This window comes from Balaenoptera ricei, chromosome 7, assembly GCF_028023285.1.
Source record: "Balaenoptera ricei isolate mBalRic1 chromosome 7, mBalRic1.hap2, whole genome shotgun sequence".
Taxonomy (NCBI): Eukaryota; Metazoa; Chordata; class Mammalia; order Artiodactyla; family Balaenopteridae; genus Balaenoptera; species Balaenoptera ricei.
Genome location: NC_082645.1, coordinates 66,283,707 through 66,308,368, shown reverse-complemented (window position 1 = coordinate 66,308,368; position 24,662 = coordinate 66,283,707). Strand labels below are relative to the sequence as shown.

Genomic DNA, 24,662 nt, shown 5'->3' with positions numbered 1-24,662 from the left:
CTGAATAAGATCTGTATTATCGTATGTGTGAGCAGTAGCTAAGGCTGGGCAGTCTGGCTATGGTCCACTCATGTTATCCTGTATATAAAGTTAAGGCTCTGCCATATTATAATGAAACAATTAATATATATTTGTTTTCTCTCCCATGGTCAAGAAGTCTTGGAGCCAAATATTTCTCTCTAAGAGGTTTGGGATTCAAAAGAGTTCAGGAAATATTTTTTTCTAACTGCGACCAGGCATGCAGCATTGCAGAAACAAGTTTAAAAGTAGAGGCAAGGAAGTAGGTCATTCTGGAAATAAGAAGAGCATTTTTTTTTAAAAGAGGTTGCACATTCATTAAGTGAAGCACATAAAGATTTTTCTCTCAGTTATGGAAAATGTTTATGTAAGACAGCTAAGGCCCAGATGTTTCTCCGATTAATCATATGTAAGGAGCTATAAGCATTCTCTCCTTCATTCAGTTAGCAAATATCTACTGAGTTCCTGGTTCACCAGAATGTTCTAGTGCTGGAGACAGAGTGGTGAAATCTCTGCCCTCACTCTAGTGGGGGGAGACACACAAAAAACATACGAAATATATATTTTGTTGGATGGTGATAAGCATTATGGAAAAAAAAATCAGAAGGGAAGAGGCATGTGAAAGGTCAGGGGTGAGGGGAAATGGTAGCTCTACACTGGGGGTAGGGCATCCAGGGTAGGCTTCTCAGAAGGTGACTTTTTTTTTTTTTTTTTTAATTTTATTTATTTATTTATTTATTTATTTATTTATGGCTGTGTTGGGTCTTCGTTTCTGTCAGAAGGTGACTTTTGAGTAGACTGAAGCGAGTGAGCGATTTGACCGCGTGGCGCTGGACGTGTTCAGCCAGGGTGGGCGGCAATGCAGAGGCCCAAGAGCCTTTGGCAGCTGTCACGTAGAATATGCAGTTGAGCCCATCCTGCAGCGGCTACTAGGATTCTCACATGTACAGTAAACCAACCAGGTGGGCTTGCCAAGTCTGTTGTCCAGAGACTCAAGGAGCCTTCTGGGGGCATCTCATCACAAGGGAACTTAGAAACTTGCGCAGATGAGGTTGCCTCAGGAACAAAGTCTTAGCCTAAGGGGAAGAGCAACCTTGAGAACATGGAGGTGCCTGTCACTTGGGTTTATCTCCTGGTCCAGCCTCTTCAAATACTTAAGACTGAGTGTTGTGATAAAGGGGAAAGATTTAAGTAAAACACACTTTATGAAAACCTGTAAGATACAGTCACAAAGAATAGATGTATAGCTTAGTTCTTTCCAGTGTGGGTTGTAGGAGAGAGTCACTTTCCTCATTTCAGCAAGGGACAAGGGGTGTCTGGAGCAAATTGACAACTGCAGGAAGCACTCCACTGGCCTCTGGAAGGCACCAGAAGAAGAGAGGTTGCAAGAAGCTGCAGCTGAGAGCAGAGACCAGATTATGAGTCTTTGTACGATAGCTAAGGAGTTTATATTGTCATCCTAAGGACACTGGGGAATAGGGACATCATCAGATTTGCATTTTGGAAAGATTAGCCAGGCTGCCCAGTGGGAAATGGATTCGAGGGGGCAATAAAGGAGGCAGGAAAACGAGTTATGGAGATTGACAGGGTAATTTAGGTGGGGAGCTGATGGAGGACTGAATTGCAGTAGCAGCAGTGAAGCTTTAGGAAAATGTATGTATCTGAGAGTATTTAGGTGACAGAAATTACAGAACCCGATGAGTAAATCAACATGGGTGGTGGGTGGTAGTGAAGGGAAATACTGAGGCAACTCAGGTATTTGATGTGAACACCTGGGGAGAAAAGCACTTAGAAAAGCAATATGAGAAGTATGGGTAAGTTTGAATTTTTCCCCTTGGGGTGTGTGTGTGTGCGTGTGTGTAAGGGGGCTGTTGATTAATTCACTTGGACATGCTGAATTAGACAGTCTGTGGAGCACCCAGGTGGCAATGTCTCACAGGCAGGTGGTTGGGTGGAACCTGAGCTGACTCTTGCTCTCTCTTTAGACCTGCTTTCTCCCTGAGCTGTAGACTTGAATATCTGAAAGGTTGCCAGATAACTCCACTGGAAGGTCTGATAAACTCACAATGCCTTAAAGTGAGTATATCATCTCCACGCGCCTCTGTCCTCTACTACCTTGCCCCTCTATCGGCCACTTGGTCCACTCTTTCACGGGGGTGGCACCACCATCTTGCTTGGACTCATGCATGTAACCTGCTTCACATCCTCTTCATTTCTGCATTGCCAGTGGCTGGTGCAAGTGGCAACTGGGTGCCCAGTTGAATGTGACCCCAAGAACTAGAAATAGGGAAATTAGGTTGCTCTCATAGGGGTATGCTATAAACTTATCAGATGATGGGTCAAAGCCCAGATAATGTATAGTTAAGTTTGTCTGCTTGAATAACGACAAAGAACTGGGTCAGCAATGGAAGCCCAGAAAAGGGAGAGTCAGAGAAAAAAATGCTGGTAGTGTGTAGAACTAGCATTAAACTAGTTCTCTGGCTTGTGAATGGGAGTTTCTGTGAATCTTTTAATGTATGACTTGGAATCTGAGAGGCAAGTGCCTAGCTTGATGTGGTAACAAATTCAGTACCTGATACAAGAATTCTGTTTTAGCTTTTCTCCATTAGAAAAGTGATGTGTTCATTCTTTCTTTCTATTTTCCACTTATTTTTGTTTCTAAAATCACTCATACTTCCAAACATCCAAAAAGAACTACTACTAGTTGTCAGGATTTTTCCTTTCAATCTATTTTCTATGCATATGGAATTAACACTTAGCAACTATTTCATCTCCTTTTTCTAAAAATGCAGTACAGATCTGCAATCTCAAATGACAAAATTCTTAAACAACTGTGTGGGAAAGAGTTTTGGCTGCTTCTCCCATGCCAAAAAAGAAAAAAAAATTCTAAGTGTACTTGACTAAATTTCAGTAAAAGAATTTCTGCAACCTGACCAAGGAAGAGATTTCTTGTTTCCAAGACCTTGCCAAGATTCACGGGTATGACAAGCAATCCAATAAAGCTTTTATGGTAGCCAGTGGTAACCTCCAAAAATGATAATTAGCCAACTAGATATATGCTAGACATTATCCTTCTAAGTTCAAATTCTTGTCTCTGGCAAAGATGTGTATGGATGTGTGTGTGTGTGTGTCTGTATGTACAAACATGAATGGTAATTTTCTTATTTTCTCATGCTTAATTCATTTATTAGATAGTCTCCTTCTATAAAGGAATCTGTTATCAACTATTTGTTAACCCTGAAATATGAACTGTACAGGTAAGTCAGAATAAATCTTGATTCTTTCTTTTTATTCATCAAATTTGTGACTATTGAGTTGGTGCCCAGAGTGTTAAGGGCTCAGTAAATGGAAACCATATAGTTTGCATGCTTTTGGTTTTGCTACTATTTGGACATCTTACTATAATATTAAAAAAAAAAAGTTCCACAGTCTTACTTTCTTTAACCCAAACTCATGGTCAGAAGCAGTTAGGGTTGATGCATCAAGGAACCTTACCTCATTCTCTGACGAGCTTGCAGAGAGGAGCACTTCTTGGGCATCGAAGAACTCAGAGACAGACTCCGACATGGAGAGGCGGCTCTCATTGGCTACTTGTTGTGACAGGGGGAGACTGACATGGATTTGCTCACCAGCCTACAGAAGAGAAAAGCATATGGTGTAATCGTTTTCTTCCCTGTAAGAATGGCTATTTGTTCAAATGAGACCATGACGTACTAGCCAGATTTCTAGAAAAATTCACACTATATGTTAAAAGAGTGGTGACCACAGCTAATTTTCACTTGCAACTGAGTAATGACCACTGCATAAGTTTCCTTCCAATATGCCTAAAGAATCCAAAAGGTGCAGGTGAAAGGTGAGTTGATTTTAAATCTATGCTCAATTAATATTAAGTGGAATGTAACCGGTTGAGCCCCTATCAATACCCTGAATTGACTGTGGAGACAAGTTCCTTGTCATATGCTTAGGCTTGTCATTAACTAGCCATATTCTAACCAGTATACTACACCTCAAGCAGTATTTGTAGAAACCACTAGAGATATGCTAAGAAAACAGTCTACAAGACTAATTTTTGAGACGGAATATATAAAAGTCATTTTCCAGTTTGATCATGAATTTTATCCAATGAAACATATGATTAGAGTATTGAACCTTATTTCAAATTGTATTTTTATTCAGTAAGTAATAAATATTGTTTTCAAGGATACAATTTAAGTTTCAATCAGAAAAATATGTAAGAGAACTAAAATATATATATTCTAGTACACATTTCAAGTTGAAAAGAAGATTCAAACTGAGATTGTTGACTAATTTTTGAATGACAAAATTTTAGAAATACCTCTAGATTCTGGGCAGTTGAGTAGGCATATGTGTCATCAGAGATCACGGGACCCATGGAGGTGGATGGACGCGGGGTGGGTAACTTACATCAAAGAGAAGCTGTCTGGGGATGGTATTTCCTAAGCAGTTAGATGGCAGAACACTTGCACCCACAGATTTCTAGAAAAATGTATATTTTTGGTGCAAATATGGCCTTAGTATTAGTTAAAACTCTCACCTTGTTACATGTATTACTGTTGAAAAGTATAAATTCTCATGGCTAAAAATAATAATTTTATAAAGGATTATAAACAGAATTATACACTCAAGTTTAGCCCAAATACTGAATGTTCTCCTATCCGCTTACCATTTCTTCAAAAATTCTTCTGAAAAATGGAGTAATAGCACCTACCTCAGAGAGTTGTTGGGGGTGTGAAATGAGATAACATGTATAAACTGGGTTAGCACAATGCCAAGCACATAGTAAGCATTCACTTGACACCTGTTAACCATTAATTATTAGCATCATCATCAGTAGGAGCTGTAGCAGCACTAATAGTAGTATCTTAGCAAGGTCAGGAGACTTCTCTTCTTAGATAGGACTTTTAAAACAAACTTTAAGCAAACTTTTATTTAGCACCTTCTCAGCTAAAAGAGTTTGTTTCAACATTTCATGGGCCATTGATGATAAGAAATATTTCAAATGAAGAGTGAGAGAAAATTCACAAGCTGGAGTATATACAAACTAAATATTCAGTAGCATGAGATGAACACAGGAATAAATAAAAATAGACAACTGATCACCAAGAATCAATGATGTCAAGGTCATGTACATCCTTCACTCCAAAGAACACTGAACTGTCAGCAACACAATATTTATGCAGGGAATCGTATCAGCAGTGAAAGAACTGTATAAAAATAAATAAAAATAGGCAGTAGATTTAGATGCTATAAAATAAGTATTCTACATCTATTAAAAATGAGTCTTACCTCATCAGGGCTAGGAATAATATTTACACTGACAACCTGATCACAAATAATAGATTCTGAATGTATTCTGTTCAACCGACTCCTTAGTTCAGCATTCTGGTTGAGTGCCTTAAAATAACAAAAACCACATATGTAATTTCAAGTTATTAAGCAAGCATAAAGCAGAACAAGCACACAGGTACACTTTAGACAACAAAGTCTTATGATGTTCTTAGCTGAAACTTTTGGAGCCACCATAGGCCAGATCCCACTGGTAAGAAGGAAATAAATGGCTCAGAATTAAGGCACTCAGTTTTTTGCAATATAAGACTACTACTTAGTAGGTTAGTGGGTTGAAAGAGTTCATGGATTTCATAAAAATGATTCATGGAATTTTCTCTCCCTTAGAGTCAGGTCCATTACACCCAAGCCCAGTCTACCACCACATATATATCACATTTTACACCCTAGGATAAAAATTATTGAGTCTTTCAATTTTTTTTTTTTTTTTGGTTTTAGTTTCTAAAATTTGGGAGTTGTTTCAAAACCAGATATCTTAAAAATTATTTGGAAATGTAATGAACAATGAACTGGCTTTATATTTTATAAAGCTATATTTTAGTCTGGTGAAAGAAAATAGTTGTCTTTCCACTTTCTAGGAGCACATAATTAATACCTATGACAGTACAGCAGAACTAACTCAAGCGTAGACCAAAGATGCCTTCCCTGAACAGTGTAAACATCGACAAGTATAATAAAGAACATATACAAAAAGGAAACTAACTCCAAGCTACCTGCATCTCATGACTTTTAACACACCCTAAGTCAGCATCAGTAAAACACCATCTGCTACAACTCAGTTTAGAGGGTGGGGCAAGAAGAGAACAGCTTTACATAAGCATGGGCTCCCTAACAGGGGCCCTGTGGACAGAGGCACATGGAGCACATTAGTGCATGGGAACCTGTTCCATATACAGAAGACACATGTAGCTGACTGGATTACACCAAGTCTCAAGTAAAAGACCTTTGTGAGGACAAAGCCCAGTGAAAAGCTAGACAGCTCCCTTCCTTCCCATTAAAACCAGCAATTAGAAGATGGAAGTGAATGTTTCAGAGTGAAAAGATAAATGTCAGGACTTACTGAAGAGCACATCTGCCCCGGGGAGTGAGGATTCTGCTTTTCTTTGTAAAGAGTCGATGACTACGGTAAACCAATACGTATACAAATATAACAGCATAACTATAACTCTGTACCTATTAAATCACCCAGGATAAATTACACAGTGGCTAAACTTCACACTTTCATTGAGGGGTGCAGAATCCTTGGGCATGGAGCACGGAACAGCCCCTCTCCCTTCATCCCAGCTTTTGCTTTTTAAGAAGAAAACTGTTCACTCGCAGCTTTTGGCTTTTGTTTAAAGTCTTTAAACCAGTTTGTAAACTATGTGTAAAATAGAACACACTTGGTCTTTGTGGGCTGTCAAGTATTGATGGATTAAAGGTGGACACAGATCCTACAGTCATACTGCAGACAGGAGGAAATATGTGTCCAGTTCTCTGAGAAAACAGGGATGTGTTAGTGAGAAAAAAGGTGATTACTTTTTTAGTAAATAAACCATGTGCTTCCTAATACCTTTATATTCTGCAAAAGTGCTCAGGATCATTTTTCTTGGAGCAAAATCTCACTTGAAATTTGAAAAAAAAAATACTGTATAATTCGTATTCTTTGTGACTACCTATGCTTATTTGTTCTTTCATTATTTTTCTGTCCACAAGTGTACTGAAAGCTGTCTTAGTTATTGAAATAATTAGAACCAGATATATTTTGTTGTCTTGGAAGTAGGAGGCCTTGTTGTAAGTTGTAAGATGGTTTTAATTGCAGAATCACATTTATGACTTCAGGGTTTCACACAAACCTCAACTAAGGGTTCCTCCAGAGTGACTGCACCTTTTGTTGCCCCTGGAATAGAGTTAACAAAACAAACCCCACAAAAACTCAAGGGCAAGGATAAGTAATGTTTTTTTCAGAGGATGGGAGTTTTACACACAAGTGTCCCATTTATAAGGAAACTTGGAGAATTGTTTGCTCTGGATGTTTAAGAAAGTTAAATTCCCATTTAAGCTCTCATCTCATCCAGTATTCATTAAATGTAATCTTGCCTACAGGTGTGTGTGAAGGCACAAAAGGTAGCCTCTAGCTGATAATATCAATAGGAAATGAGCTGAAAATTAAAGGAATATTGTATTAATAATATATATGCAGTGGTAGAAAAACGTTGTTACGTGGCACAAAAAAGCATGGAAATAAATACTATTCCAACTCTGGCAACCCCAAGGGCAGAAAGTGTAAGCAGATGCGGAGCATGCAACAGCCCATTTCTGTGTGTCTTGCCAGGATGGCTCCTCCTTTTGCCTCATTCACACAGACTGTTTTTTTTTTTTTAATTTTTATTTATTTATTTATTTATTTTTGGCTGTGTTGGGTCTTCGCTTCTGTGCGAGGGCTTTCTCTAGTTGTGGCAAGCGGGGGCGACTCTTCATCATGGTGCGCGGGCCTCTCACTATCGTGGCCTCTCTTGTTGCGGAGCACAGGCTCCAGATGCGCAGGCTCAGTAGTTGTAGCTCACGGGCCTAGTTGCTCCGCGCATGTGGGATCTTCCCAGACCAGGGCTCGAACCCGTGTCCCCTGCATTAGCAGGCAGATTCTCAACCACTGCGCCACCAGGGAAGCCCCACACAGACTGTTTTTGAAGTTGGCTACAACCAAGCGCCATGAGCGCTCTTAGGGAGTGCTCAGGACCACATTTGTTACTTCCCTCCCTGAAGCTCACCTATTTTCTCTACAACGATATTATGGAAACATCCTTGGGAACATCGAGGTATATGGATATTTTCAGTGAAATGACACTATTAGTGGTAATTAACATAGAAGAGCCCAGTTGATGGCAGAAACAATATACAGAATGCACCCAAGGAGTCTGTACAGTGGTGAAGCGAGGGAAAAGGAGGCACGTCGCCAGCCACTTGTGCCAGGTCATGAGCAAGAAAAGCCGTGGAAACTTGTGAGTAATAACATTGCTCCAGGAGTGGCAGACGGGGTCAAGGCCTAACAGGCAGGAAGCAGCCTCGGGCTCAGGAACTGTGCCTAGATTCTTTAGGAAGTCTCACTACTTGCTTTCATGAGTGAGCTCAGACCGCACTACAAACTCTCCGCAAAGTATACTCATTTCCCCACACCTCATGTCCCTCATACACATTCAAGTGTAATATATCCAAGAAACACATAATTCCTGACCCATCTATAAAAGAAGTTACCATCTTGAAGTTCTAAGCCAGAATTAATTGCCCAAATCCTCACCTCCTTGGCTATTAACTACCATTCACCCCCCTAGGCAGACAATGGGTGAGAATTCACCTTAGACTGGGTGAGACTCTGGCATAGCATATGCATTTTACTGAATGGAACTGTGGGTTCTGGGAAGGACACATAGAAGCCTGAAGGCTGGAGAAGGATATGAAACATATGGCAATGTGGGATCACCAGAAGACTTAAACCCTTCAGATAAAAGCAAAACTGGTTGAAAAGGAGTGAGAATATAAGTATGGAAACTGTCAAAGCTAGAGCTGTCAAGAATCTGGGTATCCCTTAAAAATCACCTTGTTTTTTATTAAAAAAATACTATTATAGTGTATTTGGAAAACACAAAAAAGTAGAAAATATTTTTAAAAACTCATACCTTACTACCCAATCAACCAATTTCTGGTAGCTTGGTATATTTCTTTCTTTCTTTCTTTTTTTAAATTTATTTATTTAATTTATTCATTTTTGGCTGCATTGGGACTTCGTTGCTGCACGCGGGCTTTCTCTCTAGTTGCAGTGAGCGGGGGCTACTCTTTGTTGAGGTGCACGCACTTCTCATTGTGGTGGCTTCTCTTGTTGGGGAGCACGGGCTCTAGGTGTGCAGGCTTCAGTAGTTGTGGCACGCAGGCTCAGTAGTTGTGGCTCGTGGGCTCTAGAGCGCAGTCTCAGTAGTTGTGGCGCACGGGCTTAGTTGCTCCGTGGCATGTGGGATCTTCCTGGACCAGGGCTTGAACCCGTGTCCCCTACATTGGCAGGCGGATTCTTAACCACTGCGCCACCAGGGAAGCCCGGTAGCTTGGTATAGTTCTTTCTAGCTTTTTTTCTTATGCATTTTCCACATTATTTAATGGGAACATATTCTACACCCAGTGTCTGCCACTTATTCTTTGTATACAGATACTTATTTTATGTTTCAAACTCTTCACAAATGTGATTTTAATAACTGCGGAACAAGTGATTATTTTCTACTCTTGGGCACTTACGTTGTTACTGATTTTTATGAGGATAAATAATGCTGCCATGAACGTTTATGTGCATACAGGCTTTCTACATTCAGCATTACCCCCTTAGATTATACATATCAGCCATGGACCAAAGGGTCAAAGGGTAAAATATTTTTAAGGCTTTTAATAAACATTGCCAAATTATGTCCAAAATGACATCAACTTAAAGTTACTGGATAGCTTAAAAAAAAGATGTAAAGGATTCTATGAAGAATATCTTCATATACAACAAATCTGGCCAAGTCTCAGGGAAGTCTGAAATTCAGGAACAAATACACTTAAAACATTTATCCCAACACAGAATACCTATTTTGGATGTATCAAATGCTGTAGACAGGAAGGATGGTAAATGCTATGACTGGGGCTTTAACTATGCTGCTACGTGCCTTAAGCCAATGTCTTTGCTTACATTCCCAAACATACCACGTTTCACTGATTCTAATATGCACAATTCCTCAAACATTAACACCTCTGAAGCACTGGTCAGTTTAATTGACATTTTTTTGTTTCTTAGTAATGCACAGAATGATGGCACATCTAACAGTGGATGTCGTACTGATTTAATGAAATTCAGTAACTCTAGACTGAGTACTGGGTCGTATTCTTCTGCTCACATTTGTATGGACCCAACACCCACCCAATGCATTTAGCACAAGCTGTGTACAAACTCTGGGGCCAGAAATCAAACTGGTAATAGTGACGGAGTGTAATGTATTGAAGACAGACTCAAGGCAAGTTGAATCTTTCATTATAGTAATCTAGGGGGCTGAGTTTACCATAGTCTTACTATATACTATTTGATTTTGGTGTTCAGTGCATAAAATTATAGCTGCTGTGAAATAAAGTCATTTACAAAGGGATAGATGCCACATAAAATACCTTGTCCTACAGGTATAAATCCAACATCTATGCTGCCTTTCAGGTGTAAAAGTTTACTTTTAAAGTTTCATGGGGTAAAATAACAGAATTATGTACATTTTTGTATACATATAGATCAGGGATGAAATATTACTTTAGAAGAGAAATTCATTATACTGTTCAGCCTTGCAAATTATTACATGCCCAAGGCAGGTAAAAATTTATGCTGAGCATGTAGTGAAGAATGCTAATTTTACTTATTTTATTATGCTATGTACCTTCTAAAAGGATGATGGAATTTGCCAAGTTGATATATTTAAAAGCTTTATTGAAAAGCAGCATTTTAATCATTAGACATATATCAAATCGGACTTATGTCAAATAAAAAATAAGCTTTAAAAATGTTAGACTGATCTAAGAAGTTATTTAAACAGTCTCTCTCCTTCCCTTTCTGGGGGGAAACTTGGATTGGTAACTATTCATTAAAAAAGTATCTGGGATTTAACTGATGATACCTGAATAAGGATCAAAGATGTCTTTAGGCTACCTAAAATCACACTATAATGTGACGTTATATTAACATAGAAACATACGTAGAACAGCTGTCTCAATGTACTCAAGCTATTTCATATCTTGTTCAATCCTTAGTGCTATATTTAAAGAGGCACAATGAAAATAAAAGAATTAGCCAATCAAGATGGCTACATCAGTTAATTGTTTCCCATCTTCAATGTCTCCTTATCTGCTAGTTCCTTCCCTTCATGATACAAACAAACTTAGATGACTGCCAAATTCAAGGTTGACTTTCAGTCCATATATCATTTGCTGCTAAGTCAGACCCTGTTAACCTTTTCATTCTTGAAATTATCAAAACTCTTTACCCTTGATCTCAATGATCATAGCTATCTAAATTTGTCAGCTGTTTCCCCTGGGTTTCCGTCAAAGGATCCTCGTTTTTTTGTTTGTTTTTTTTAGCTTGTCCTTTAAATACTAATGTTCTCTATGGCAGCATCATTGGCCTCTTTTATTCTGACTGAAAACACAATTTATCAGCATCTATAAATGCACCGATATACGGGGGTATCCACATCTTTCTGCCAGGGCATCTCTCCTGAGCACTAGAGCTCAGGAGGAAATGATCCACCCAATGGGAAGGTATGTACAGACACAAGGATGTGAACACAGCCAAGATGCTGTGATAACACAGAACTGGAAGCACTGAATTCGCTAGTGGATAGGGTATAACTATCTTTATAGTCCCAAATTATTTTCACATTTTTGGAGTTCAAAAAAACGAAGTAAATATAACACCCCCCCACCCCCGCAAATAACCCAACAAAAATCTATTGAGGCTCTAAGTCTAGATGCAAATAAATGTTTAGACAAGAGAAGGAAACATTTAACCCGAAGCACGCAAGTTGACGTAATTTCACTTTATTTTACTTTTGTCACGTTGCTAACAGCTGCTGCTGTCTCCTGAGGTCCATCAAGGACCAATTCTTCCACGAACCTGATCTCTGGGTCTGCTCACAGCTCAGGCATCTCTCATTTCTCTGAACACCCAGAGCCCTGGAAATCTGCACTGCTCATGTGCCACTGGGAATGGACTACAGCGTGGTCCATTTAACTGTTTCCTGAGTAAATACTGCTCATCTCAGTAGTCAGATCATGAACTTCCTGGGAACATGGCCAGGGCTACTTTTAACTTGGTGTCCTATACCTTGCACTGTACCTAAAGTACAGTAGTTGAATTAAACACAATGAATAAATGAATGAACAAATGAATGACTGCTTTAAAATTTCTCTTCATCACCATTTCTAATCTCACCTGACCTCCCAAACTTAGACGTGTTTACTATTCTCTGTCTTACCAACAAGCAAATAAAAGCAAGCAAGCGGGAAACAAGCACATTTTCTTATTTTTCTCAGCACAAGCTTATCTCATACCACTAAGACTTCAATCCTTAATACATCTGAAGAAAACACTGCAACATGTAGGGGGACAAAAGTGTATTTGACACATTTACAGGATGACATACAAGATGTTTACTCACCATTATTTTGATCTTTCTGATTCATGATCCTTTCAGGATCACGATTCAGAAGATCGATTAACATGGACTAGGTGTCCGACAGATACATGACATGAGATCAGTCCAGGGCAACCGTTCAAGTGTGCTTGTGAAGGAAGCCCTCTGCAGACTGGAACACAGTTGCCGCTTGGAACGCTCAGGCTCTCGAGTTCCCTAGTTTTGCACTGGAAGCAGCATATGCACCTCAACTGACAGTGTTTGATGGCAAACAGCAGAAAGTGTGGCCCAGAAAACAGCATTCAATAACATGAAACTTAACGCTGAAAAGAAGCTGACAGTTCAGGGACATAAAACATGGCGAGACCAGTTTAAGTCTAATTTTCAGGAACTGAGGGAAACTCTTCAAGCAGGAGCTGATCCACATGGAAAACCACTTACCCAGGATTTGCTTGCTCCTTCGCTCTGATCCAAGGCACCAGGAAGTGAACAATATTTTATATAAACACTGAGTTCTCACACAAAATCAATAACAACATTGAAGTCTCAAAGGAAGTTTTAAAGGTGCATTTATAGACTAAATGAAAATATTTCAGAGGAAGTGCTCAGTGTAAGAAAGCATAAGTGCAACTTCATATAGCTAAATCTAAATATGTAACTATGAATACATATCTGAGTGCTTTTCCAAGATTTAAACGCTTCTTAACATTATCATCTGCCTTTATAGGAGAGGTATTTTGTCATAATTATATCCATATACAAGTCAAAAAAAAAAAAAGAAAAAGAAAGCATAAGTGCAGTTTTAAAGGATTTTTAACAGAAATTTCAACCTTGAAATACACAGGAACTTGATTGGTATTAATAAGATCAATATAATATATATTGAGTAATATTTATTATAGTGTAAAATATATACTGAAATATATATAAGAGTCTAGCTTCAGGGAGCATAACTTAGGAAGAAAATCCTAAGAGTGCAAATCAGAATAGAAAAAATAGGTAATAGTTATCAGTAATTTTCAACAGATTAAAATGTAAGTGGGAAAAAATAGTTAAGTGTGGAAGATCTGGTAGATTTTGTCTATTTGACATTGGATCAAACATATTCTGGAACATAACTGTTTAAATGTGTATGTAAATCATGTATAAATGCATGATTTTTTCTTTTTTTTTTAAACCAGGGACTGCCTTATAATGACTACAGAGAGGCATTAAAAGTATTCAATCAGCCAAAATAGCATTTATGTTTGCAAGCAAGTTTGGTTCATTTTCACTCTTACCTTGATATTGTTTGGAAGAAAAGTAATAAAATGTAATACTGACACTGCAATGTCTTGGGAGAATTTCAGATGATGTGCCATCCCCATGATGGATTGCCTCCACCCCCATCTTTGGCTTATAGGGTTAGGCATGTATTATGAGAGTGAAACAAACACTCTCATTTACCTGAGACAGTGACTGTCGGAGCCGTGCCATCTGCGTGCTGTGGCCTTTATTGTGATCCTGCTCAGAAACCATCTGCTTAAGCTTCTCCTTCTCTATAGCTATGCTATTAAACGCTGACTTCAAAAGAGAATGCACTGCGTGGGGAGAAAAGTAAGAAACAAAGATCAAATGGATCCAGAAAGAATATACAAAACTATAAACTTCTCAGTACTTTAACTCATACACAGATATTTTCTGGAAAGTTTATGTTACAGTCTAATTGAAAGTCAGCCATAAAATGGAATCTACCAGAACATCCATACACAAATATAGGAATGGTAATTAATCAGGATGAAAGTTTTAGCATTTCAAACCAGATAAGCCAACAAAGACCTGGAAGCAGCATATAAAATTATCAATTTTTAAATTTCAATATTTAGAAACTAAACTATAATTCCTAGAAGGAAAAGGGAACAAGTTTTACTCTGCCATATTTGAAGGCAATATTTGAGCAGTTCTGTGTACAATGAAGCCTCATGCAAATCATTTAGAACTATCAAAAATTATTTCCCCAAAGTGTGTACCCAAACAAGAGCATTTTATGAGTCCTACCAATATAAATAAGACAGCTATTTTAGAAGTTCTAACTAGTTCTCTTTGGGGTAGGAAATGATTTGGTCTTAAGAACAGCACTTGCATTATTTTCTCAGCCAAGAACATCATGATATCAGAAGTGTTTTTAAAGAGTACAAACTTCCAGTTATAAGATGAATAAGTTCTCGGGATCTAATGTACAGTATGATGTTATAGTTAATAGCACTATATTATTTACATGAAAGTTGCTAAGAGAGTAGACCTTAAATGTTCTCACCACAAAAAAGAAATGGTGGGACTTCCCTGGTGGTGCAGTGGTGAAGACTCCACACTCCCAATGCAGGGGGCCCGAGGTCAATCCCTGGTCAGGGAACTAGATCCCACATGCATGCTGCAACTTAGGAGCCCACTTGCCGCAACTAAGGAGCCAGCAAGCCATAACTAAGGAGCTCATGTGCTGCAACTAAGGAGCCAGTGAGTCACAACTAAGGAGCCTGCGAGCTGCAACTAAGGAGCCCGCCTGCTGCAACAAAGACCCAGCACAACCAAATAAATATTAAAAAAAAAAGAAATGGTACGGTGTTAGCTATCGCAATTATTTTCAGTATATAAGTGTATCAAATCAACATGTATACCTTGAACTTATACAATACTACATGTCAATTATATCTCAATAGAGCTAGAAATAAAACAAAATAAAAGCAACAATAAAAACAACCTCCACTGCCATTTCTGCATACCTAACAACATACATTGGTAAAAATCCAAGGCAGTCCTTAATTCTGAAACACAAAAAGGCTGAATTTCCAACTCCTATCTTTACAATAACAGTTTCTATAAAATGCAAAGTCTTCTAAAAGGGATTTCCTTATAAGAGAAAGGATTTTTTTAAAGAAATGGAAAAATTTAGCATAAAACAGTGGCCTGAATTAAAGGGGAAAAATGGTGAGATCATAAGGGACTCACAATCTATTGATTTATATGCTACATTCTAGTTATCAATTTTAAGGTAATAACTTGATAGCTGAAATATGTTAACCCAACTGGCAGCTCTAAAAGCGGACTCTCACTCATTTCAAAATCCATAATTCTTCCTAAAGAGTTCATTCAATAGTCATAGAAAAGCCCCCCCTTTTTTTCTAGCACAACTGAAAAGAAAATATGTTGTTTCAACAAAGGCTTTAAAATTCTGTTGAAACTTGGATTTCCTGAAAGCCTCCGGATTGCAACCAAATACACAAAGCTTTCCCAGGGCTACCTTCAAATTTACCCATCTTCCTTTAGAAGCTGTGCTATAGTTAATTTACACATTTGCTGTCTCATTTTACCTGCTGCTATAACCTCACATTAGAAGTAAAAGCTACTGGCTTTCCTGGCCATAAATCTATGCTGTTACATAAACAGAATAACATTGTTCTAGTCTAATGACATGATTAGCATCCAGCTAAGACATGCAATAAAAAGGTGCAAGGAGTAAAACAGGTGAAAGAGAGGTGGCCTTACAGAATCTCAACCGAAAAATCTATAGAAAAAAAAAAAAGGTGGGGGAGATGATATAGTTTAATTGCTTCAGGATTGTGGAATTAAAGAAGTCTCTGCTAGCACATCTTTGCTGATGGTTTAAGACTATACATTTTTGTTGACTTCAGCATTCCCAGAGATGTCCTCAGTGTGTGCCCCTTCTTTCCTGAGTCACTAGGCTCTTGAGTATTATGGGGGGTACTTGAGATGTTCCATTTAACACACATTTTCAAGAATATTTTATAACCTATTACCAGCAGACCCAGAGGAAATAAACGTGATTAATTCATAATAAGATGTTAGTGACCGAAAACAACATAATGTGTGTCTTTCTCCAAGAGACTGGGAAGGTACTATCAAAAGGCACACACACACACACAAAGTTTCAGCGGCTGAAATTTAAATACTATAGCAATGAGGGGAGGGAGTTAATTTGGGAGCTGAGGCTCTTCATGGTAAACACAGACAAGACTGCCCAATCCACCTACACTCCACTCTCCTGTTTCTTATTTATTATACTCTTACTCTCTGTGCCTGATGACGGCAATTGAACTGCTGCAACGTGCCTTATTGAAAACTTAACATCAAAAAAGAGACTCCAAGGTGGGGTGGACTTCTGCTCCCCTCAAATCTGGACTGGCCTGTGAAGCTCTGACCAGTAGAATGCAGTGAAGGGACAGTGCTTCAGGTCCAGAGCTGGCTGCTTCCATTCCAATCCACCCCATTCTTTTGGAGCCCTGAGCTGCCATGGAGAGGGAGAAGGAGAGGGACAGAGTCGTGTGCAGCCTCCCAGCGGTCCAACCAAAGTGCTAGTGAAGACACCTTGAACAATTCAGCCCAGCTTGCAGCTGAATACTGTTGAGGGAACCCAACCAATGCCACGTGGCACAGAAGAACTGCTTAGCTGAGCCTTCCTGAACTCCTTACCCACAAACTGCAAAGTAAAACTTATTATGTCGTTTAATAAAAAAAGAGTTTCAAACAGAATCTGTTTTTTTTCTTTTTTTCCCTTGCTAAGGCTAACTCACAAGTATGTATTAAGTGATGAAAAACAGATGTTGAGTAGTAGTGTCTGCTGACCTGCCTAGGATAATGCCTTTTTTTCCCCCTAAGTGTTTGATTCCGCAAATTTCAGAGAATAAATAGATAATCCCATTATCCTAATATTCTCTGAGTGAAGAAAATCAAATTTTAATTTATGATGACCTACAATCCTAGTGCCAGGCCTGAAGGCAATAGGAAGAACAGTCATCAAAGGTTAACACCCTTTTTGTCTTTCTGCCTTTTCTCACCCTCAATGCTACTTTCTTTACTCAGTCAAAACTGTAACCCTATGATGTGTGTTCTCCCAGAATTGCAATAAATATATAAACCATTTGACCTTTCTACCATGACCACCTAAACAAGGATAAGAGAATAAATGGCAACTTCCCATCAAGCAAGAGAGCTTCTCTCAAGGGCACATTATATTTATTGTTACCTTTCTGTGCAATTAGACAAAATTCTTCTTGAAGCTTTGTGTAATCCATTGAACTTTCCAGAGGGTCTGTGAGGTGGCTAGGGGGAGTCTGAAATTCAATATCTGCACAAAGGTTGGGGTTGGAGGAATGCAAACGAACCGGGGACATGGTAGCACTGAAAGGAACCTGAAAGGGGAGGACACAAATTATTAGAGAGCAACAGCACATTGTTCCACCCTCTCTTACACAGAAAAGATCTCTTCCAGCCTCCAGAATAATAGATTCCTCCCTGAGGACACGTTCGGAGACAGTACTCATTTATTGTGCAGGTGGCTGGGTAGGAAGGAGTCTCATTTCCCATAGCTGATTTAGTACTGCCACTGCCTCACTGGCTTTTCACTGTCACAGGGAGAGATGACTACACAATGACAGGAAGAACAGGCACAATCCCAGATAAGCTTCAGCTCTGAACCCACTGAAAACAGTGCTGGCAGAAAGCAGTCTGAACTGTGACGTAGCTCACCTTCTCTCACAAAGTCTGGGTACTCAAGTCAGAGCACTTTTTATGCCTACTTCTTTCTGAGCCTGGAGCAGGAATTTACTGAACAGGTAAAAATTCAAGAGGTGCGTATACAGAAAGATTCACTTGCTCCATTGCCATGAGATAAAACATAAGTAAGTTTAATAGTAAATATAACAATGGCTTAAAGGGACTCACAATTAAATTTGAAATTGATTCATCAAGATGTATTTGTAAATGAAATGTAAGTTACTGTAGTTTACCTTTGTATGTTACATAAACATGGCTTATGAACTGGCCAATATTGAAAAGCATTAAGTAAAAAAAAGTCATATTCCTATAGATTTTCCCAAATGGCTAGAGGTACTTCCTTGCCCAGGCTGGATCTGGGCTAGGCTTCTGATGGGTGGAGGCAAAGCACCTTTCCCTCTCCTTCTAGAAGGTTCTACCTGACCATTACAAATGCGGTCAGCCAAACACTCTTGGAAAATGAGAATACCAATTTCTCTTATAAATCAGATTACCAGTAACCTCCCCTAATTCTTACTACACAGATATGCATTCAATTATCTTCAAGAATCAGATTCTTAGACTCCTCCACAAGCTGAATTTTGTATAAATTAAAAGATAATTCACACCCTCTACCTAACAGAAAATATACTGTAGGAGGAAGGAACCAATATCTTGTCTGATGTACATGTATGTCAGAACCACTTCCTTTTTTCATTGTTTTATTTAGTTTTAAACCTCATGACAGAAGAAGAGGGGAGGGAGGGAGCAAGCAAGCATGTGCCTGTGCACGGAGGATACAGAGGATGGAGGAGATGGAGAGACCCCAAAAATCTAGCCTGAGCTGCAGTTGGTGGGTCTGGGTGAGGGCAGTTGAGACTGGAGAGGGTCCTTAGGATGTAGCTTTGTCCTGGCAAGGAGTTATTTATCTCAAAAGATATCCAAGGCTTACTGGGAAAGAAAGCGGGCATGAAGCTTTCTCCCCAATTCCGCTAAGCTAAGCATGTTAATACATGATATGTGAAGCATTTGGTATCTGGAGTCATCAAAGTAACTCTTCCTCATCCCCCATGGGGACCTTGGCTACACTGGGCTGGGAGGTGTCAACAGCTTGTTTATCTCATCAGGATCTGAATTCCTGGCTATTCCAGAGAAGAGACACAAAAGTGGCAGATAAGCCATTTGAGAAAATGGACTCCTTGGGTTCAGTAATTTGCTGGAATCCTGTCCAGGCAACTTTGTGACAGTAATGACTGAGGTTTTTTAGGATATCCATAAGGGAATGGGGTTTATGTGAAAGAATATTTAAAGACAGATAAAGAAAATTTCTGTCCTTGCCTGTGGTGATGCTAAATCTAGAAAGAGCAGTCAGCCCAAGGCCCTCTAGGAGGGACAGAGAATCCATGGAGAGGTTGGTGATTAGGAGGTCATGGGCAGAGACTGTGACTTGAGGAAATGGATAGACCAAGGAGTTTGCAGATTTAAGGATATGGTTTCAGGATGCAAGGAACTAGAAGAGCATTTGAGAAAAAGGAATGTGCGTGTTTGGTGGTGGGGAATGAAATGTGTTGAGGATCAACAAAAGGGTTTTATCTGCACTCAGGTGCCCTCAACACTCCGAGGAGGGGCATGGCGTAGGAGAGGGGTCTCCTCCCTTGAGTGGATAGGGAGGCTGGGGGAGAAGTAGTGATGGGAGGCCAGGGTGTAGTGGAGGCCCAGGGAGTCCAGTGAGGACACAGACTTGTTCCTGAGATAATGGGCTCTTTATTAAAAGTTGGAATCAGACACTGAGAAGAAAAACATGTTACAAATTTATATTTTGAACATAATGGAAGTTTAAATTGGCAATTAAAACAGTAAAAATGATTCTGTATATAACCCACAGGGAAAGGGACTTGGAATGCTCTATTCAAACCGCAATCAAACAGTTCCCTGGGACATTGAAAACTAATATTTATATACTTCTGACTGAAAATGTTTATATTGATTTTTTTTTTTTTTGGTTAAAAGAAGTATATGGAATGGATCATTTTAATTGAAAAATTCATGAAATGAAATTGAGAATACAAATTGAGATGTATTAATCTAACTCCAACTGAATATCTCTTCAGCCTGGGGACTTATTTACTCAGTTTTTTATTCATCAATTTGAGCATTATGGGATTTGAAAATTTAAATGGTAACTAGGTTCTCTGTCAGTGATGACTGGAGTGGGGCTGTCTACAACTCTCAATGTTTGTATGTGAGAAACCTCAATGCTGGAAATGCAACTTCACATCCTCCTTAGGAAAGAAATCCAAGGCTTCCTTGAAATCCTGCGACAGGGAGGAAGCCTGATCCTGGAATATTCTGGTACCAGTAACTGCAGTTTGGAAGGGGGCTGTTAGGAGATGCTTTTATCACCAGTCTATAAAGAAGTCAAAAGAGAAACAGATTGACAGTGAGCTACTGGCACTGAAATTTAGCAGTGGTGAACATGAATGAAAAAGAGAACACACAACAGCAAGTCTAAGGAAGATACTGAGCATACACAACTCACGGAGCCAATGTGAAAAGTCTGCTGTTACTCTGCATCCCATGGACAGGGATGCCAGTGTGGAGTACTGACTGCACTGGGACTCTTGGGGTCCTTCCACGGGGAGGCGCCAGCGTTTCTCCTTCCCAACCCCCTATTCCGTTGGGCCTGCCTGATGGCCCAAGTGGACCATTATGGATGCTGGTGCTAAGAATCAACAAGAATAAATCTCTGAAACATCTTGGGTGTACTTGCCTTTGGGAGCAATCCCAGCTGCCCTACACACCTAAGTGGGCAAGGAGAACAAATAGCTGGAGTCATCTGGAAGAATTCCAGACAAAAGGCAACTAGCAGGATAGGACAGACTCCAAATGTGTGGGCTACCTTTACTGTTGGGAAGAGGAAAGACAGGGAATAAAGGGGAACCACTGCACTAAAAGAAACAGGAGGGCTGAGTCACCAGCGACAGGTCACTGAGATGTGGGCGAGGGGCTGAGGGAGCCAGCGGGAGGTCCTGCTAGATGCTGTCCTGCTCTGGTATGGAGTTAAAAGCTATAGATCCTGGAGGGTTTAGAGTAACCACTCCCTCTAGTTATTCCTGAATACATGACTAAATGCTGCCAGCTTCACTCATTAGACGCTCTAAATTATTCTTAACCTCTGTGGTCACAGCTACCCTGGAGGAGGTGAGCATTAATACCTCCATCTTTCAAAAGCTTTTTCTCTTGTACTCCCAACTAAAAAAAAAAAATCAACCTATTCAAATAGGTTCTAATCTCAGTTTTATTATACTCACTATATGTATCTGCGATCAAAAAATGAACACAGTAGAAACACAAACACTTCCCTGCATGCCATCTTAGTAGTACATTATTTAAGGAAACATTTGTATTTTCATAAAATGACTGACCCTCCCTTTCCATACTGAGATATTGTTCTCTCTCTAATAATCATTTGGATTTCTGAATTTTGTAAATGAAAGGTTACATTTAAGAATTTAAAAATTGATTTTACATGGATTTATTGTCAGAGTCTGTTACCATGTCAGTATCAGATACTTTTTTCATCTGTATTTGAATACATGCATAAGATAGACATTAACCATGAAATCAATTTCAAAAATTTGTTTGTTCAAGTGTTCACAAAGCTGTGAGTTTAAGAGTCAGTGCCTAATAAATTCCATGTCACTTGTTCATTTCATAATCCCAATTATTTCTGTCTCTCAAACAAACCAGCTAAGTACCCAGATATAAATCAAGAGTCAGTCACTAGTTATAAAGTAGAAAACCAACAATCCATACACCAGTATCCATTCCCCTACAACGCAACCAAAATCTTTTCATATTTTTCAGCAATTCTAGTCTTAAAATACATTCCTCCAGCAGCAAGAGCAAGACTATGATAATTCAGGAAATCTTACGTAATAGCCAAAAAATTAATGTTTGCCATGAACTCAGTACTCTGTATATAAAAAGTTGATAGGATGTCATGATTAAACAAATATTATGATTTATTTTTATCCAGCATAAGGTTCTTGGTTTACATATTCTATTTTATATTCCACGTGGCAGTTCACTATTGTAAGCACCTTCTATTCAATTTTAAGTTTTAGTTATTTGCCTTATATATCTCAATACTTCCTCTATCCTCCTAATATCCATCCTATTTTCTCTTTAAAAAAAAAAAAGCCAAACCAACATCTAGATGTGAATTAAACACCATTTAACTTTGTGGTTTTCTCCTTTCCACACTATATTTTCTGATTTCCAGCTCAATATTCTTTCCAGAAAACAACTTTCCTTTGCTAAGTGTAAGTTTGGGTAGCCGCTGAGAGATGACATCAAAATTCACCTTTTCTTACCCTCTCATTTCTTTACTCTCACATCCTTTTCAAACAGTCACATTGCTACCAAAAAAGCACAATTTATGTCTGTAGTAACATGGCTTTTCTTAGAAAAACAGAAATCAGTTAGCAAAGGTTCCAATATCAGTATGGCAAAAAAAAAAAAAAATACAAAAAGAAAAACCCCCAAACCCACATCGTTTCAGGAAATCGCCCACACACTCCGTTTTGCATCCTTGAATTTAAACTGTTTCTCACACTGAGAGTAGAAGTAGAGATCTGGATCCCATGATAGTTTTCCATTGCAAACCCAAACACCTGTGTGCGAGGCCGGCACTGCAAAGACAGCCAGAGAACATGCGAGAGCTTCGCCAACACAGGAGAGGGCTGTGCTTGATGCCATCGCACACGAGGGGCACCATTAGAATGCGGGGCAGGGTGACACTAGTACACAGTTTCTCATTCTCATTAAACATCCACTTGAGATTGAAATCCACTCACTGTTGTAGCCACTGCTGCTGCTAGCCTCTGCCGGCGCCGAGTTGTGCTGAACTGGCCCTTCGAAGATGGCCCTTCCTGACAGTGAACGAGAGAAGAGGAGGGAGGAGAAAACACGGGATGGGGGAGGGAGAAGACAGGATATAGGAGGATGAAAGATAATCAGACAAGGGAGAGGGAGAATTTTTAACTGAAAGTTGACTTTTGCTAAATCTTAGCATTGAAAATAGCTTGGAGGGGCATTCATGCTGTGAGAAAAGTTTATTGTTCTCATGGTAGAACACCCAAACACTTAAATCTATTTGCTGAATATAACCCCTACCCCAAAAGGAGATGGAGAGTTATGAAGTGATGAAGAGCTTATGATTTCAAGGTAAAATAAATGTACGTCTTGTTTTATTCATGCAATGCCATGTTCTACGAAGCCAAAAGGCATTTAGTAGATCGAAGCAAAAAAAAAAAAATGAGTTCAGGGAAAAGTGACTAAATAAATAATGTGCAAAGGTTAAAACAAACAGGTTGTAATGAGAGCCTCCTGTTGGTCTGGAAGAATTTTTTGTTTCTTGCTGGGAGGAAAAAGTAAGGGGAAGGATACCAGGAATCCTTAACTCCCTATGTTTTCTCCTACTATAAAGGTCTCTGGGATTCAATATTAAGAATGATATTGATTTTCCGGTTGAAGAATTTTCCAAGGAGGAAGCCAGTCCCCATAACATAGGAAAAAAATCTCAATGTCCTCAGTGTGCTGGGATAACACCTATAAAAATCAGCTATGAAAATCTGAAAGTATAGGCTTCATTTAGTGATGTGCAACTATGCATAAATCAGTAGAAGAATCTTAGAGCTTGCTTTCTTTCCTTCTTTGTTTTTTTTTCTTCTCTTTTTGGTGGACACGATAAAGGGATAATAACACTGCCTTCTAATCAACTCAATTTTGCTGCATTTGACAGACCCTGACTCTTCAAGGTTGTGAGCAATAATTTCAGTTCCAATTAGCTGAAATGTTCTCAGAGTCACCTAACAGTCAGACTGAGAAAAAAAACAGCATGGCTGTGTTAGTCTTTGGAATAACAGAACAATATTTTAAATTCTTATATCTCCAATTCTCTTTAAGTTTCCAAATTACATTCACATTTCTCTCAATCGTCATAAACCTTCTGTGTACATATATGTATATGTTTATTAAACACAAACACACAAACATAATCTGCTCTAGACAAAACATTTCCTATACAAAATTCCTTTATGCTTATTGTAGTTAAAAAAAAAAAAAGGAGAAAGAATATATTTTTACTCTTCAGTGTAATTTGAGCATTCGTGAGATCTAGGACAGCTGCACATGAATGACATCAGATCATTTATCTGCTACCCCATACCTCCTACTATTCCTCATTCTCTCCAATATCTACGGATCTAGTATTTAATGCATGCTATTAGCAACACAGGAAATGTAACAGCAATCTCTTCTACAGCAACCCTTATAAAATCATTCTCTTCTTGCCCTCCTCCACCTCATTTAAAACACAACCAAACTGTTTTACTGCATAATGATGATACTGAGATTTTTATGAGAATGAGAAATTTGAGCTTTGGGACACAGGAAGTATTTTTTCTAACAGGTAATTCCACAGAGACGTCTAGGACAACTATTGCTTCCAATGAATTATACGATGGATTCTTGAGCTAGCTTCCCAGTGGCTTCAAGCAGAAATATGGTCCA

At 39.0% G+C, this 24,662-nt stretch overlaps 1 protein-coding gene and 1 non-coding gene across 9 annotated transcripts in view; both read right to left on the bottom strand.

Annotated features, from left to right (window-relative positions):
- The window catches only part of OSBPL6 (oxysterol binding protein like 6), a 209,861-nt gene that overhangs the window by 19,834 nt on the left and 165,365 nt on the right, over positions 1–24,662 (bottom strand). For 3 of the 8 annotated variants that reach the window (XM_059928166.1, XM_059928165.1, XM_059928168.1), the window contains 5 exons: positions 22,946–23,020; positions 17,578–17,743; positions 14,004–14,137; positions 5,326–5,433; positions 3,514–3,651 (listed from right to left, as the gene is read on the bottom strand). In XM_059928166.1, the coding sequence (XP_059784149.1) occupies positions 3,514–3,651; positions 5,326–5,433; positions 14,004–14,137; positions 17,578–17,743; positions 22,946–23,020 (621 nt within the window). The remainder of the gene's footprint in view (positions 1–3,513; positions 3,652–5,325; positions 5,434–14,003; positions 14,138–17,577; positions 17,744–22,945; positions 23,021–24,662) is intronic. The other 5 variants (XM_059928167.1, XM_059928170.1, XM_059928171.1 and 2 more) reach the window with 3 other exon arrangements.
- LOC132369403 (small nucleolar RNA SNORA79) lies at positions 17,208–17,351 on the bottom strand. Its single transcript, XR_009504382.1, has one exon. It is a non-coding gene; the product is annotated as a small nucleolar RNA SNORA79 (small nucleolar RNA).